At 39.7% G+C, this 16,329-nt stretch overlaps 2 protein-coding genes across 4 annotated transcripts in view; one reads left to right on the forward strand and one right to left on the reverse strand.

Annotated features, from left to right (window-relative positions):
- The window catches only part of CUL2 (cullin 2), a 54,664-nt gene extending 43,236 nt beyond the window's left edge, over positions 1-11,428 (reverse strand). Inside the window, exons 1-6 of one of the 2 annotated variants that reach the window (XM_058184377.1) lie at positions 11,281-11,428; positions 9,350-9,488; positions 5,583-5,685; positions 5,207-5,301; positions 3,208-3,313; positions 826-908 (exon numbers count right to left, since the gene is read on the reverse strand). In XM_058184377.1, the coding sequence (XP_058040360.1) occupies positions 826-908; positions 3,208-3,313; positions 5,207-5,301; positions 5,583-5,685; positions 9,350-9,468 (506 nt within the window). In that variant the 5' untranslated portion in view covers positions 9,469-9,488; positions 11,281-11,428. Of the gene's footprint in view, positions 1-825; positions 909-984; positions 1,068-3,207; positions 3,314-5,206; positions 5,302-5,582; positions 5,686-9,349; positions 9,489-11,280 lie in introns of both variants that reach the window. The other variant, XM_058184376.1, reaches the window with a different exon arrangement.
- A 116-nt stretch (positions 11,429-11,544) lies between these two features.
- The window catches only part of CREM (cAMP responsive element modulator), a 47,325-nt gene continuing 42,540 nt past the window's right edge, over positions 11,545-16,329 (forward strand). For both annotated transcript variants that reach the window (XM_058184379.1, XM_058184378.1), the window contains exons 1-2: positions 11,545-11,865; positions 12,053-12,260. In XM_058184379.1, coding sequence (XP_058040362.1) covers positions 12,177-12,260 — 84 coding nt within the window. In that variant the 5' untranslated portion in view covers positions 11,545-11,865; positions 12,053-12,176. The remainder of the gene's footprint in view (positions 11,866-12,052; positions 12,261-16,329) is intronic.

Consider the following 16,329-nt stretch of genomic DNA (forward strand, 5'->3'; position numbering starts at 1 on the left):
AAACATACTGACATCGTTAAATAAAATAATAATAAAACTTAAAATAATAATAAAACTTAAGAATATTGTGTTTCATCAACAAATTTTATATTACAACAGATATTACAAATTAATGACAGCATACAGTTTAACATAGCGTGTTGTAAACCAGCAGGAGTAATTTTTGATGAATTCAGTGGTATATAACTACAATAAATCAATTATCAGATGGCCTAGACTTGACTTTTCTATACAATCGCTAATAAGCTATAGAATATGCAAGGTTTTTATATTGCTGACACTCAAAGCCTTACCCTGAAACAAGGCTGACTGACAGAAGTAGCTGAAGCTTGTACTGCTGATCAGTTCTGTAACACATTCAGAATTTCAGAAAGGAATCTAATCTGGGGTCAGTCTTTTTTTTTTCTTTAAAAAAACATTTATACAATACTCTGTAATGCCCAATTTAAAATAAGTTTAAAATCACAAGAGCTATTTAGTAATGGAATTATTTAAATGTTCTATGCTAGAATTAGAAAAAAGATGGACCTCAAGGTTCCAACAATAACTAGCAGAGCGAGAATGGTTCTAACACTCCTATAGCTTTCATTCACTAAGAGAACACATTTCTTGATATTATAGCAGAAAACACTGGCTTTATTTAGGCATTTAGGTAAACACTTGTAGTGAAAAGGTGGCTGTGATTATTACATTTGAAATATACCAACAGCCTGGTATCTCACATACAGTTGCATAAAATACAATTTCCATGGTGTAATAAATATATATGCATTCAAAGAAGTTATTCTACATAATACATTTTTTTTTTAAAAAAAAAGTACTCACTTTTTAATTTCGCGGAGCAACATTCGAATGAGGACAGCCTGCAAGGGCTCAATCATTAATCTTTTCCACATATCAAGTGCTAGCTGTTAGGGTACGATAAAAAACAAAGTCAATGATAGAACTGCCATTTCATTCATTTTTTTTAAAAAAAGTACTCACTTTTTAATTTCGCGGAGCAACATTCGAATGAGGACAGCCTGCAAGGGCTCAATCATTAATCTTTTCCACATATCAAGTGCTAGCTGTTAGGGTACGATAAAAAACAAAGTCAATGATAGAACTGCCATTTCATTCATTTTTTTTTAATGCTCAGTCTCAAATGCTTCAAAAAAAGAGGGATACAGTGAAAGGATACTAAATAGCTAAATAAAGTGCAGCAAATCTTCCTCTTGTGAAGGAAATTTTCAGCAACTGAATATCTACCAAATAAAAAACCTTATTGGCTTCCTCTCACTTGAAACGAAGCGAAGGAGGGATGTTTCCTTGTGTTTTTGTTGAACCCTGCCAGTTTTCTTATAAATTTAGGTAAATGTGTTGCATGAGGTAAATATTTTGTTTAAAATACAGGATTTAAGAAACAGTTCAATGAAAAGATTATTAATGTTGTACGCCCCTTCATGGATCACTGCCTTGTTGTGGCAAAGGGGCTTGCATAGCTCAATGAAGCTATGAGCTATGCCGTGCAGGGACACAAGACGGACAGGTCACAGCAGAGAGTTCTGACAAAACGTGATCCACTGGAGAAGGAAATGGCACCCACTCCAGTATCTTTGCCATGAAATTCCTATGGGTACAAAAAGGAAAAAAGATATGACGCCAGAAGATGAGCCCCTCAGGTCGGAAGGTGTCCAATATGCTACTGGGGAAGAACAGAGGGCTAGTACTAGTAGCACCAGAAATAGTGAAGCAACTGGGCCAAAGCCAAAAGGACGCTCAGCTGTGGATGTATCTGGTGGTGAAAGGAAATTCCGATGTGTAAAGATTTTTTCTCCATAGGAACCTGGAATTTAAGATCCATGAATCAAGGTAAGCTGGACGTGGTCAAACAAGAGATGACAAGACTGAACATCAACATTTTAGGAATCAGCGAACTAAAATGAACAGGAATGGGTGAATTTAATTCAGATGACCATCAGGTATACTACTGCGGGCAAGAATCCCTCAGAAGAAATGGAGTAGCCTTCATAATCAATAAAAGAGTAGGAAAAGCAATACCGGGATAGAATCCCCAAAATGACAGAATGATCTCAGTTCGAATCCAAGGCAAACCATTCAATATCACAGTAGTCCAAGTCTATGCCCCAATCACTGGTGCTGAAGAGGATGAAATTGACCGGTTCTATGAAGCCCTACAGCACCTTATAGAATTAACACCCAAAAATGATGTCCTTATCATCATGGGGGATTGGAATGCTAAAGTAGGAAGCCAAAAGATAACCGGAATAACAGGCAAGTTTGGCTTTGGAGTACAAAATGAAGCAGGGCACAGGCTGATAGGATTCTATCAAGATAATACGATGGTCATATCAAACACTCTTTTCCAATAACCCAAGAGACGACTCTACACATGGACATCACCAGATGGTCAACACAGAAATCAGATTGACTATGTGCTCTGCAGCCAAAGATGGAGAAGCTCTATACAGTCAGTAAAAACAAGACCAGGAGCTGACTGTGGCTCAGATCATAAGCTTCTCATTGCAAAATTTAGGCTTAAATTGAAGAAAGTAGGGAAAAGCCTCAGGCCACTCAGGTATGAATTAAATCATATCCCTGATGAATATACAGTAGAAGTGACAAATAGATTTAAGGAATTAGATCTGATAGAGTGCCTGAAGAACTATGGACAGAGGTTCACAACATTGCACCAGAGGTAGCAACTAAAACCATCCCAAAGAAAAAAGAAAGGCAAGAAAGCAAAATGGCTGTCTGAGGAAGCTTTGCAAATAGCTGAGGAAAGAATGAAGCGAAAGGCAAGGGAGAAAGAGAAAGATATGTCCAATTGAATGCAGAATTCCAGAGAATAGGTAGAAGAGATAAGAATACATTCTTAAATGAACAGTGCAAAGAAATAGAAGAAAACAATAGAATAGGGAGGACCAGAGATTTTTCTTGTCAGAACATTGCGGCCCATATCTGCTCCTTTCTGTCTAACTACATAAATTTCAATTTCTCTCAACAAATAAATCAAAGCTAATAAAAAAGCCAATAATAGCTGCAAGTGTTATCTTATTCAGGAAAATAATAAAAGCAAGATTTGTTTTATGGTTTGCACAAAATACATAATTTTGAAAGGCAGAAATTATCTTAACGGATGATTAGGTGGTCAGAAAATATGTACTTTACAGATACCGCTCCAAAATTCTTTTTCATACTACTTACTTCTCCAATCTCCATCAATGGTTCACTCATATCCACACCTCCATAACCATATTGAAGATCAGCTTCAGTCAATTTGTTCTTTTTAATAAATTGTGTATTGAGGTATCTATGAAAAAAAATTATAGTAAGGTATTTTATAAAACTGTTCTATGGAAGAGAAAATAACAGGAAATGCACAGCAGTTTTTAAAAACATTTTTAGACCCAAGGAATATATATGCGTGTAAGATGACAAATCTCTACCATGTTCCAAAGCTTGGCTGGTGCTCAGGTTTTGGCTGACTTCCTGGAGAAATCAGTTGACAGAGAGAGAGACACACACAGAGAGAATAAAAGCTTGATACATTTGCAATTACTGAAAACTCTGAGCTTTCAGCCTGTGGTTCTATTTAAGATTAAGGTTTCCCACAGGTAAACTATCCTCCATAATGAACTATCTCTGGTAGGGGACTGCCTGATGGACATGGAATTATGTAAAATGTTTTAAAGTTTAAAGACTTTTTAAGGCAAACTGTCTCATAGAGATCTTGAAGTTTCCTGCCTGTTTAAAATACCCAAGAGCAGACACCTCTGCTTTTAATGAAAACAAATGAAAAGTGTTAGGTCCTAAAGGAGACAGTTGGCGGTTGGCTGGTATTGAATGTGTACTGTATGAATCTAAGTATAGCAGGAGGAGGAACCTACAACTCAGGATCCAGCACGATCTGAAAGTTGAACGAGATCATGATTGCTTGGATGAAGAACAGTTCTTTTTAGAAATCTTGAAGAGAACTTCCTATAAGACTTCCTTCCAATCAGCATGAGAGAGGATCACTCCTAAAGATACCTGTGCTATGATTCACATTTCCTCCAAATAGGAATTTTTTTTTTAAAAAAAAAAACAGCTCTACGGAGTGGACTGGCTGGTAGAAAAGGTTGAAGCATTACTAAGGATAGAACAGGTAACAGTTTTATAAGGATGCACAAGGTAACTATGACTTGATAGTTCGACAAAATATAGCTTGACAAAGGTGGCAGAATTCCAAACTATTTAGAAAAGCATTTCCCCCCCTTTCTCTTCTCTAGACTAAAAACAAGCCTGAGAGTCTGGCATGAGTATAACAAACCTATAACAAGAATCTCTTCTGTGAATGAGAGAGGGAGGAAAAAAGACAATAAAAAATATTAAGAAAATGTGTAAGTTTGTGGAGTTTCATATGAGTTACATACATCGTCTTCTACTGAAAAGTATAATTTGTTAACCAATAAAGGAGAATAATTGAAGCTCAGGGTTCAAATGAAAGATCCTTGGTGTCTTTGAGCTTGATTTTGTTGCGGACGTTTCATTGCCCAAACTGGTGAAAACATTGGCACTGATCACGTTACCTAGTTTGTGTATTAAAACATCTGCAAGAAAACAACCAAGCTCAAAAAGCACCAAGGACCTTTCATAATTTGTTAAGATAAGGCAGTGTCTTTCAACCTTGGCAACTTTAAGATAGTGCTTTTCAGCCTTGGCTGACTGGGGAATTCTGGGAATTGGTCCATGTTTTACCACAGCAATTGGTACAGTTGCCAAGATTGAGAAGCACTGAGCTAAGGTCATGGTATCTATTAGAAGTAATTCTTCTAAAAGCACCGTAACAAACAAACATCGCTGTGATTTTAGAGAACTGTGCAGACGTTTCTCTAAAATTTCTGTTCCATTTTCTACCTTCCAACAAACACACACCTGATATCGGGAGGGGGGAAGAGTTTCCAACAGATTTGTGATCCTATTTTGTTTTACCAATACAATAGTGGAAGTGGGAAACATGTGGCCTGAATGCAATAAATTGTCTTTTGGATATTATGTGATTAGCCATGCCTCAAAACCTTCCACTTTGTACACTTGCAAGATTCTCCCCATGAAAATTTGGTAAGGATGTTCACAGAAAGCATCAAAACAATGGATCAAAACCATAACTCAATTAAGAGTAATCACATTTCCAAATTCCAGAATAAGTTCAAAATGCATTTACCTGTATAAACAATCCATATAGTCTGCCCCTTTACTGTATTCATCCCAATTTCTATGATACATTACCAATATTTTTTCTTCAGAGTCCAAGACTTTCTATAGGAAAAAAACAGAGGAACTAGATTATTTTTATTATTCGTGCTCTATTTTATTTGAAATGTTAAAACATAATTCCCTGAATGATAAATTCAACTATATGAACTATTTCAAACATTTGGGAGGTACCACATTAACACCTTTATATTGTTTCAGAAAATAAAAATTAAAAAAGAAACCCCAAATGGCTGTTTTCTTCCAGCAGACTATAAAATAGCTTGCCCACTACTTAATTCTGACATGCAGCATTAACATTTTATTTTTATCCATTCCACGGTTACCTTGTGCAAATGGCGTACATGATTTTCCAAAAAATTTTTAGTTTCCATATAAAGTCTCTCTCCAAGAGGTTCGGGATAGGCCACACACAAAGCGTATATGTCCCTGGGTATTAAGTCAAGGCTAAAATGTTTTATGTTTTTGTAACTCAACTTCTAATGAAATATTGACAGAAAGAAAAAAAAACCCACCAATGTCTTACTGGAGTTCCAAAGAGATTGATTCATTGGCCTTTTCCAGCTGCTTGAAGAATCATGATTTTCAAACTTTTTCAGATTACAGGGGAAAAAAATTCTGTGATCCCTTTCTCTCAGAAAGTAATGTAGAGAATACTTTGGGGTGGAAAGGGAGAACTTTCTCCAAAATACGGCACTGCGTAGCATCCATGTATTCATAGGATATCGTGTAAAAGCCCTTTGGACTGAATCTATGGGAAGGAAACTATCTTTCAAATCATTGTTTTCTAAAGACCAGATGATTTGTTCAACTCTAGAGCACAAGCCCGTTACCTAGCTGTAGAATTTAAACAACTGTGTTGGCATAGTTGTCTTCCTTGGGGCTAGAAAGCCTGATACTAACGCTCAAATTTTCTCTCTCCTGTGTCAACTTTTTAAAGGGCTTACTTAGCATTTTTGTGGGTTTTTATCCTGATTACATACCACTACTGTGAAAATACAATATAGAAGGAATTGTCTGTCTCAGAAAAAAAATTGTTTTGCTTCTGTGCTAAGTTGAAAATCACACCAAGTTTACAGATCACCATGGTCTTAGTTCCTAAAAACAACACCCAATTTCTTCAAAGAATTTGGAACAGCCTTGAAAAAAAATGACTGAGGAAAGATAACACTATTTTTAAACACTTGAAAAGCCGTAACATGTCTTCCCTTATTGCAGACCACAGGTTTGAAACTACAGGAGCCAATTTTGCCTAGTGGTTAAAGGCTCAGGCTAGAAACTTTGAGGTCTAGTTCCACTGTAGGCATGAAACAGTGGGCCAGTCACTCTCTCAACCCAACACATCTCACAGGGTTGTTGTTGTGGGAAAATAGGAGAAGGAAGGCGTATTATGTATGTTCACTGCCTTGAGTTTTCTCATAAAGTAATAAAGGTGAAATTTCAAAAAACCCTAACAAATCAGTAAGAAGGAAAGGTTTTCCAACTAAAAGAAAGGAAAAAATTCCTAACACAACAAGTTGACAATGAACCAATTACCAAGACTGATAGTGTTATTAACTCAAATACTTTGGCTACCTAATGAGAAAGAAGGAAGGTCTCACTGGAGAAGTGCCTGATGCTGGGAAAGATTGAGGGCAAAAGAAAGGGATGACAAGAGAACAAGGTAGCTGGATGGAGTCACTGAAGTAGTAGGCATGAGCTTAAATGGATTCCAGAGAATGACAGAGGATAGGAAGGCCTGGAGGAACATTGTCAATGGGGTCATGATGGGTTGGACACGACTTCGCAACTAACAACAAAGATGGTATTATTTATTGCAATGTTCAAATGAAGGTTAGACCTTTATCCAAAGGGCAGGGTTTAAGTATCTGTATACAGGTAGTCCTTGACATATAACAGTTCATTTAGTGACTGTTCAAAGTTATATAGGCACTGAAAAAAGTGACTTATGGCCATTTTTCACACTTATGACCATTACAGCATCTCCACGGTCATGTGACTTATATTTGGATGCTTGACAACTGACTCACATTTATGACGGTTGCAGTGTCCCGGGTCTTGTGGTCACCTTTTGTGACCCTCTGACAAACAGAGTCAATGGGGAAGCTGGATTAGTAACAACGGTGTTACTAATTTAACAACTGCAGTGATTCAGTTAACAAATGTGACAAGAGAAGTCATAAAATGGGGCGGAACTCACTTAACAAATTTCTCACTTAGCAACATAAACGTTGTGCTCAATTGTGGTCGTAAGTGAAGGATTACTTGTAGTCTCTTTCAATTGTAAGATTTGACAAGTACTGGGATAAATAAATAGCAAGATTTTGTGAAAAATGATTGAATTAAGCCAGAGGCAGGAAGTCACAAGACCTTAAGCAAAAAGAAATTGTCTTATTTATTTGGTAATACATAAATAAAGGAGAAGGCAGAACGGAATTTTAAAAGAGCTCCTTAGTGTGAAAAAAAATCAACATTCTGAAGGTAACCTGGACTCAATATATAAAAAAACAATTATCATTTTATAAAATGAAGTCATAAAACATTCAGTTATTTCTAGAAACAGACTTAAGTTGTCATACATCTGCTGGGAGGGTGGCACAAACATAGCAGGGCCAGAAATATCTCACTTCTAAAGAGGTTCGAACAGAGGAGATGTGAAGGTCAAAAGGTAAGAGAAAGTGAGTTACTGCTTCAAATAAAAGTGCTATGTGGCCTTCCATTGCTTTTTTCCAAAAGACTAGAAACTATACTGGACACACAATGTCTGAAGCATACTTAATCTTGCTTTCAGTTCCATAAGGAGCATTTCTTAAATAAAAGAGGAATTAAAATCTATGATACAACTAAACTCTGCTTCTGATTAAAGGAGTAAAACAATCTATATTTTTAAGGAGGATACAAGATTTTTTTCCTAGATATACAGTTTATGTTACATCTAAAACTACTAAGTATGATTGAATTTTTTTCTACCTTCTTTCACAAATATATTAATTATGCACCAAAAACTTTGAGAACATTTGCTGTCTTTCTCAAACCATAGTTAAAAGACATAAATTAATTAAGTTAAAAGTAATCTAGAGAAAAAGCTGGAGACAAGAGCACAGGACTCCCCTTCAAAGTAAAAATTCATACATATCATTTGGGAACAGTCTTAAAAAGTTGGTACTAACATAGACAGTTGCTACTTGTCACATTAAAGTTAGCCATGCTACTTGAAGTCAATAAAGCACAGCCTCCTACAACACAAAATATGCTAACTTTAAGCCATGGTTTACAAACTGTAATGGCTAGAATTATATTAACATCCTACATCTAAAGAAAATAAAGGATGGCATATAAATTGCAGTTCAGTAGACTGACTGGATCTATGGCTACTGATGCAGTCCCTGAAAAAGATTTCCTGAACTTTCACTTCCTAGTGGTTTTCTTCTGTTCCACAAACAACTTTAATCTCCCTGTCATGGACACCCTCATATAATAATAAAGCTTATCTATGAACTGCAGATGGATTATATTCAACTCAGCACAATTCAGTAGGTCAAGCACAAATAATATTTACTAATATATTGCCCTTGAAACAGAACTTTACAAGATTCAAAATCGCTAGTGAGGTGGAAGAAAAGCATCTGTCATTTCCTCTAGAGCACATGATTCTCTAGTTCTAGCTAGTCTTTCTTCAAAATAATTCCAAATGAAAATCTGTTTTGTGCCTTTTGATGGGCCCATAATAAAGCTTAACAGTAGTTCAAATGAGGTTAGCAAGAACAACCAGAATAACTGGTGGGCTTTATTAGAACTATACTTTCCTAATTAGAAATCACATTTTCTATTTAGAACAGATTACAAAGAATCAAATACTAAACATACTCTTTATAGTTTAGACATACTTACCACTCTTAGCAAATTATTAGACTTTGCTTAATCTACTATGTATACCATACATAATTCTTAACAGACACTATGTTATAAAACCTATTGGTGCTAGAACTGATGTCGAATGTATTTTATTCAGCTCTGAATTCTGTAAGTAAATCAATTTCTGTACATCATTTAATCCTGTGTAATCAATATCTGTCCTCTAATAAAAGGATACGAGAAGCGATCATTCCATGTTGCTCTTTCAACATAATCCAGCATAACAACAGCTTTAATAGTTGTGAGAAGCTTGTTCCATGTTTCATCAAAATCAACTACTCGTGGTTTCAAGGACATTGTGGGGAAGTAAAATGAATCTGAAAAAAAAATCCAAATTATTAATTATATCTGCTGCAAATATAATTATATATTTTTGAGATATCAATCTTATTTTCTTTTGGTTAAAATATCTACGTCAAAAATATTCTACATTGCTAGAAAGGCTGGTACTTCCTCTGAACTTTCCTAATGAACTCTACCGTTCACTGCTCCTAAAAAGTTGCAATTACTGGTCATTTATCCTTAGATCATATGATCATTACTACTGCCACCTGAATTACAAATCCTAAATCATGGTAGAATATTTTAGATGAATTTCCAGCAAAACTTTTTAGGTGAAAGGAAGTATAAAAATAACATAGTATCAAGAAAAATAGCTTATTTCTATTATCTATTATATTTTGCAATACACAATGAAATCTAAAGAGCAGGTTGGCTATTATAAAGGTTTAATTAAAGCAAATAGTTAGACTACTGGGGGAGCCCCTAAATTAACTTTTCTTATGGCCAATTAAAACAAGACAAAAAAGGCCAAATTGGTGAACCATTTTTGACATGTGTGGTGGCTTGTAATTGGGAGTAATGGCTCATCAGCATAGCTTGAGCACTTTTTATAAAAACATTACATTACTAGAATAAGTGCAAGTGATATAACATTTGTATTCATCATGGTTTTGTCACTAAATTACATTTCCCAAATGCCTTATAATCTGGCTGTCCTTCTATATTGCAAACTCTAAAGTAGAGCACAATCTCCTGTTATCCTCTCTCCCCCCCCCCCAGCATTGCGAAAGCAAAGTAAATATCCTCTGTCTGGTTGATATGGCATGAGGCCATCCACGTGAAGAAAAAAAAGCTATTAAGGGGGGGGGGAAATGTCTTTGAGATGTACAATTTAAATATAACTCTCTTAATTTTTTTAGGATTTGGCCACAATTTAATCATCATTTTTGCATCCTTTATTCTGTATGGACAAGAAAAAACAGAAAACAACCAACCAGCAGAAGCTTGGACACCCCGGAGTTTGAAGGCAATTTATCTTATATCTCATCACCGAGATTAAAGGAAATAACACGGTTTTTTGGGGTTTTTTTTTTTTTTGGTTTTTAAACACTGGATCAGCCGGTTTGCTTTCGGGATCGTGCAAATCTTCCTTTTTCAACCCAGCCATTTCCCCCTCCCCTCACACCTTGATTATGGATTAGAAACAAAAACACCGCTGCGGACCGGGCGATCCTACACGAATTTTCTGCCCTCAACTACTGACACACGGATCTGGTGGATGCCTTTGCGGGGTCAAGGCCTTGCCCGGTGTCTTATTTCCAGCATCCAAACCCCGGCATCCTTTTAACGTTCTGCCGATTTCCACAGGGACGAAGCCGGCACGGATGTCAGCCGATCCGCTTGAAACGGGTTCGCTGCACCACCACCACCACCACCACCACCACCACCTCCAGACACAGGCACGCGTGTCTGTGTGTGTCTGTGTGTCTCACATACTCACACTGAATGCCGACAGCGGAGGTGGGAGGGAAAGGAGAGAAGCCAAAGCGGTGGTCGGCTAAGGGATGCGGGCGGGGAGGCTGCCGACCAGCCGTGCGATGTGTAATGTATCAGTGTAATGAAGACGGAGGTAACCGGGAAGAGGGAAATTAAAGAGAGAGAGGCCGGGAGGCACCGGATCCTCCGGGAAGCGATGAAAGGAGATCTCGCGGAGGTAGGGAGGGAGGGGGGCGGCAAGGGGAGATTGGAGAAGGAAGAGCGTTCCCCCCACCACCCCCTCCACTCACACACATGCACCCCTGTAGCCTCTTTCCTCTTGCTTGTTACCTGGCAACAGGGGAGGCCTGGGTCAGCGTCGCGTCCCCCACGCCCTCGCCGCACCGTGTGTATCGCGCGCGCAGATTGATCTCCCAGACCTTCCTCACAGGGTTGCCATTACCCAGCCGCCACGGCTGCCCGTTGAGCCCCGCCCACTGGGCTCCCATTGGCTTGGAGAGGGCGGAGGAGGAGGAGGAGGGGGGGTTTGTGGGCCAGAGGAGGCGCGACCATTTCACCGCTCTTTCTTTGGCGCCCTCCGAAGCCGGAAGGCAGTCGTTTCGTTTCTCCACAACGACGTCTTTTCTCAGCATGTCAAGCGCGCCCTCTCAGACAGTGCGCCACAGGCTAACACCAATAATAACCTGACTCCTTTTCATCTCTCTCTCTTTTTTTTTTTTACTTGTCCTTCCCTCCCAGGCTGTGGGGAGAGTTGGTTTCGCCCCGTGTATGGGATACGAGAAGGGCCAAACAAACACGCCACTGCCATTCCTTCACATACATGAATTAATACGGTTTCCTCCGGCGTAACGGAGGGGTTGGATTGCGCAGGCGCAGTCAGACCTTAACCTGTTCGGTGGGGTTTTACTGTCTCAGGTGAGTCCGCGCTGCTGTCTGGTCAAAGAGTGGGGGAAGAGTATAGTCGACTCTCTGTTTCCCTTTCTTTTGAGAGAAGCCTTTATAGAATAGATTAAAAAATCGGTATATATCTACGGAGGGAAACAATTGTCCGGTTAAATGCTGCTTCGGTTCCTCGATTTACTGTATTTCGCTTTTCCCTCAGGAGCTGAACACTCGCCTTCGGGTTTGTCCGACAAAAGCCCCCCTTGAGGTGATCTGAGACCCAGTGAGCTTCTGCGGCTGAGGGGGTTGTTGGACTTAATCCAGGTCATATAAAGGACCGCGGGATGTGCCTTATAGGAACCTGCCGGGCTCGGAGAGCTGATGAGGGGGCTGCGACTTTGCAGCATAATCGTGGCTCCGATTTCACGGTTGGTTCTTTGGGCTTCTAGCTTTCTACGAATCTTTTTTCCCCGCTCCTCCCTCGCAAAGGTTAGATTTATCTGAGATTTGTCTTCCAAATATTAAAACGTTTGACAAGATACTGTGATACAGAATCAAATCTGGTGTTGGAAAACCTGCTTTTTCTCAAGCCCAGACGTTTTGAAATTTATGTAAATAAATTGAGGAATTTAAATCCTCACTGTACAGTCAGGGCCGAAGAAGCTTCTTGGATGAGAAGCTAAATGTCTTCAAAGAAAAAAACAAGGAAGTCCAGTTGGCTCTTGAAAAAAGCATCTTTGGGACAACCCACCCACTTTTTTTTTTTTGCTTTCAACAAATGCAAGAATAGGAAGGCATTAAAATGAGTGCTAGTTTTTCAACTTCATCTTTAATTTAGGCCCTGACCTTGTGTCATTAGCCCCCAAGTGAGCGGTTGCTGGAGAGAGGGTGGTGAAGGAGAAATAAACACATAACCTCTAGTGAGAATAAAATAACCTAAAAGCCTTATTATTTCCTGGCATCATAAAACTTAATCCTCCGTAATTTGTTTAGCAAGAGATTCTTCCATTATATTCTTTTTAATTCTACACCCTGCTATTTCCCAGGTACAGCTTTCATAGTTTTCTTAGGATCAGGAAAACTATGCACTGCCCCCTGCTGCACACAGAAATGTATATTCTCTAGCACAGTGATTGCTAACCTTTTTGCCGTAGCGTGCCAAAAGTGGGGAAGCGCAGGGAGTCCCGTGCATGCCCACAACCATAATTCAGTCCTCCTGCGCCCTTCCCCCCCATGCATGTGCACACACCCCTCCCCTGATCCCCCCGCTTTTGGCACGCAACGGCAAAAAGGTGGGCCCACTAGGCCTGTTTTTCGCCCTCCCCAGGCTCCAGAGGCTTTCTTGGAGCCTGGGAAGGGCGAAAACAGCCTTTCCCCTATCCCGGAAGCCCTCTGGAGGCCAGAAATTTCCTGTTTCCTGACTTCAGCTGGCTGGTGCACACAGGCATACTAAAGCTGAGCTAGGGCGATGCTCGCGTGCCCACAGATTTGGCTCCATGTGCCACCTGTGGCACGTGTGCCATACGTTTCCCATTACGGCTCTGGGAGAAGTATGTGCAAAAAATCAGGACAGTTTGAAAGCACTTTTTTCCAAGTAACAGAATTTATTTAAAGACATAAGCCAGATGAAATCTAATTTTTTCCCCCACCAGTTCTGTGGGCGTGGCTTGGTGAGCATGTGACTGGATGGGCGGAGCCAACATGATGTCACTCACCTCACTCTTTCTTCTTTCTCTCTCTCTCTTTCATCCATCCTTCCTTCCTTCCTTCCTTCCTTTCTTCTCCCTCTTTCTCTTTGTTTTCCTTCCTTTCTTTCTTCTCTCTTGTCAACTCCGCTGCGCTGGGCTGTCATTTTGGCGGGGACGGCAGCCAACGGATCCAACCGTCCCACATTCCAGCCACCCGGGAAGCCTCACCCTGGCTCCACTTGCTAGCCCTACATCCTGTCGTTCACTGGTTGTTTCTCTGCCCACTCTTAACGCTGCTTCCGCTGCTGTTGGGAGACCGGATGAATGTAGCCGAATGAGGCTTGCTGTCCTACCACAATTAATAGAAAGTGCCTAGGATCCAGGCTATGGTCAGTCGAGAAAAGAGAGCAAGAGAGCAATGGGGAAATGGTGACACCTGATTCTCAGGCAAGCATGGCAGGGCCTCAGGGAAGGGAATAAGCTGCTAGCTCCTTCCCTGCAGCCCTTGATATCTTGGTCTTCTTCAGTCTCTCTCACTCTCATTTTGCTCTGCGGGACTAAGCCGGGAGACAAGAGTGCCAACAAACAGCTGTGACTGCTTGAACCAGCCAAAGAAGAGAGGGAGGGAGAGAGAATTGGGTGTCATTATTTCCCCATCACTCTCTCGCTCTTTTCTCCCCAAGAACTGAAGCTTTTTTCAGCTGACACGGAACTCCCAGGCAGCTCGGAAGACTTACAATGAGGTGGATCCGGGCTAATGCCATTGCGATCTTGATCATAGCCTGGATCCTAGGCACTTTCTATTAATTGTGGCAGGACAGCAAGCCTCATTCAGCTGTGTCCAGCCAGTCTCCCAGCAGCAGCGGCGTCGGCGGTGTTAAGAGTGGGCAAAGAAGCTCCAGCAAAGTCAAGGTCCATAAGGAAGAGGGGACTGCCCCCCTTCTCGTAAGTGCAGCTTTCTCCCCCTGGGCTCCCGGAGCCCGGTGTGCCTGCCGATGGATTGGCAATTCCCACGGCTGCCTTACTGCAGAACCAGATGCTGAGCAGGCATGGGGAGGTTGTGGGGTAGGGGGAAGGAAACTGTAGCTAGCTATTAATTGTAGCTAGTTTGCTGGTCATTCATAACTCAGTACAATGGGATTGGCCCACCCCACTTGTTCTGACAGAAGGAGCTTGCTGCAGATCCTATCGGTCAAGAAATTTCAACTAGCAGGATCTTGGAAAAAGAGCCTTTTATACCATGACCCCCTGTGCTCTGGAACATCTTACTGCCAGAGGTGAGATTCAATACCACAGTTGTTACCTTTCAGAAAGGCCTTAAAATTTGGCTTTGCCTTAGGTAACCAATGGGGACATGCTATGTTGGAAGTATTTGTGGAACAATAGACAAAAGCCCATTCCTGTACTGTTCATGTTCTTGGTTTTTTTTATATTTATGTAATTGCTGTTAATTTTAATGCTTTCATATTAAAGCTTTTATATATATTAATGCTTTCATATTAAAGCTTTTATATTTATTTATTTATTTAAAAAATTGCGTTGAATAGGAAGATGGGTGGTTACTTAAGGAATCATCCCAATGTGATTGGCTTGTCCCACCCATGCTAGCAGAAGGCACATGCTGTGGGCCCCATCAGCCAGGGAATTCTGGTTGGTGTCCTGTCTCCCGTCCTCCCGTGAGATTGGCTCCCGCCCTCCTGACTTTTTGCCAGAGCTTGAATACCTGGCTCTGCCACTTAGCTTGGTCTAATACGGGAACGTCATGCTGGAGATGGTTTGATATATTAACAACAGATCCCACTTCTCCACCCACTTTCCCGCTCATCCTACTCCCTTCCCCCGCATCTTTTAGTTACAGCTGATGTTGTATTTTTATAGTATTTTGTTATTATATGTATGTTTCTGTATAGTTTTAGTCCATTAAACATTGTAAGCCAGAGTCACCTCATGGTGAGATGAGGGCAAACAAATTTATTAAATAAATATATAAAAATATAAATCCAGTAAGTTAATAAAATTATAATTTCACATATTTTAAATGTCTTACTAAATTCTCTTGACATGCTAACTCTGAAACCAAATTTTCAAAAAAAGGAGTAGTGTGATTTTACAAAATACACATTTTAAAAAATTGAATTCAATCACATTGTTTTATATGTGCATCTTGTTTAGGAGCACTCTTCTCAGAACAGAAATACCATGGGTACTGTGCTCATACCAACTTCAGATACTTTCCCAATTAAATTACTTGGGTTTTGTGGAGTTTGATAACACCTGCATTTATAATACAATGGATCAGTATTTAGCAGTGGTTCATAGCTGTCCTAAAGAGACATGTCAGCATTCAAGATGTAGTTATGGGCCTCAGATTTAGCCCTCTGCTTCCAGCAGCAATTAATTCCTTCAAAAACAGGACCTCATACCCAAAATGTAAATAGAAGAAAAAAGACATGATGGTACTTTCTAGATGATTTTTTTATTTCCTCAGGGTTTAGTTTTCCTTAGTGATAACCCCAGAAGCCAGATTTCTGTGATGAGCCACATAACTCAATCTTTCTCAAACGTCAAGATGCATTTGATTACAGTTCTTATCTCCACCCTACTGACTATAAATGACAGAAGTTATAATCCTAGGGTGTATGTATGTGGCATATGCTGGAAGGAAAATGATCTATCATTCTGAGTCCTTCCCAGATAATCACTAGATTAAAAAAATATCTTGAGAATTTTATCCATAATCACTACATGGGTGATGATTTTATTAGAACCAGAAATGTAGTAATAGTAATACAAAGGATAAGCATAGACT

Source organism: Ahaetulla prasina, chromosome 4, assembly GCF_028640845.1.
Source record: "Ahaetulla prasina isolate Xishuangbanna chromosome 4, ASM2864084v1, whole genome shotgun sequence".
Taxonomy (NCBI): Eukaryota; Metazoa; Chordata; class Lepidosauria; order Squamata; family Colubridae; genus Ahaetulla; species Ahaetulla prasina.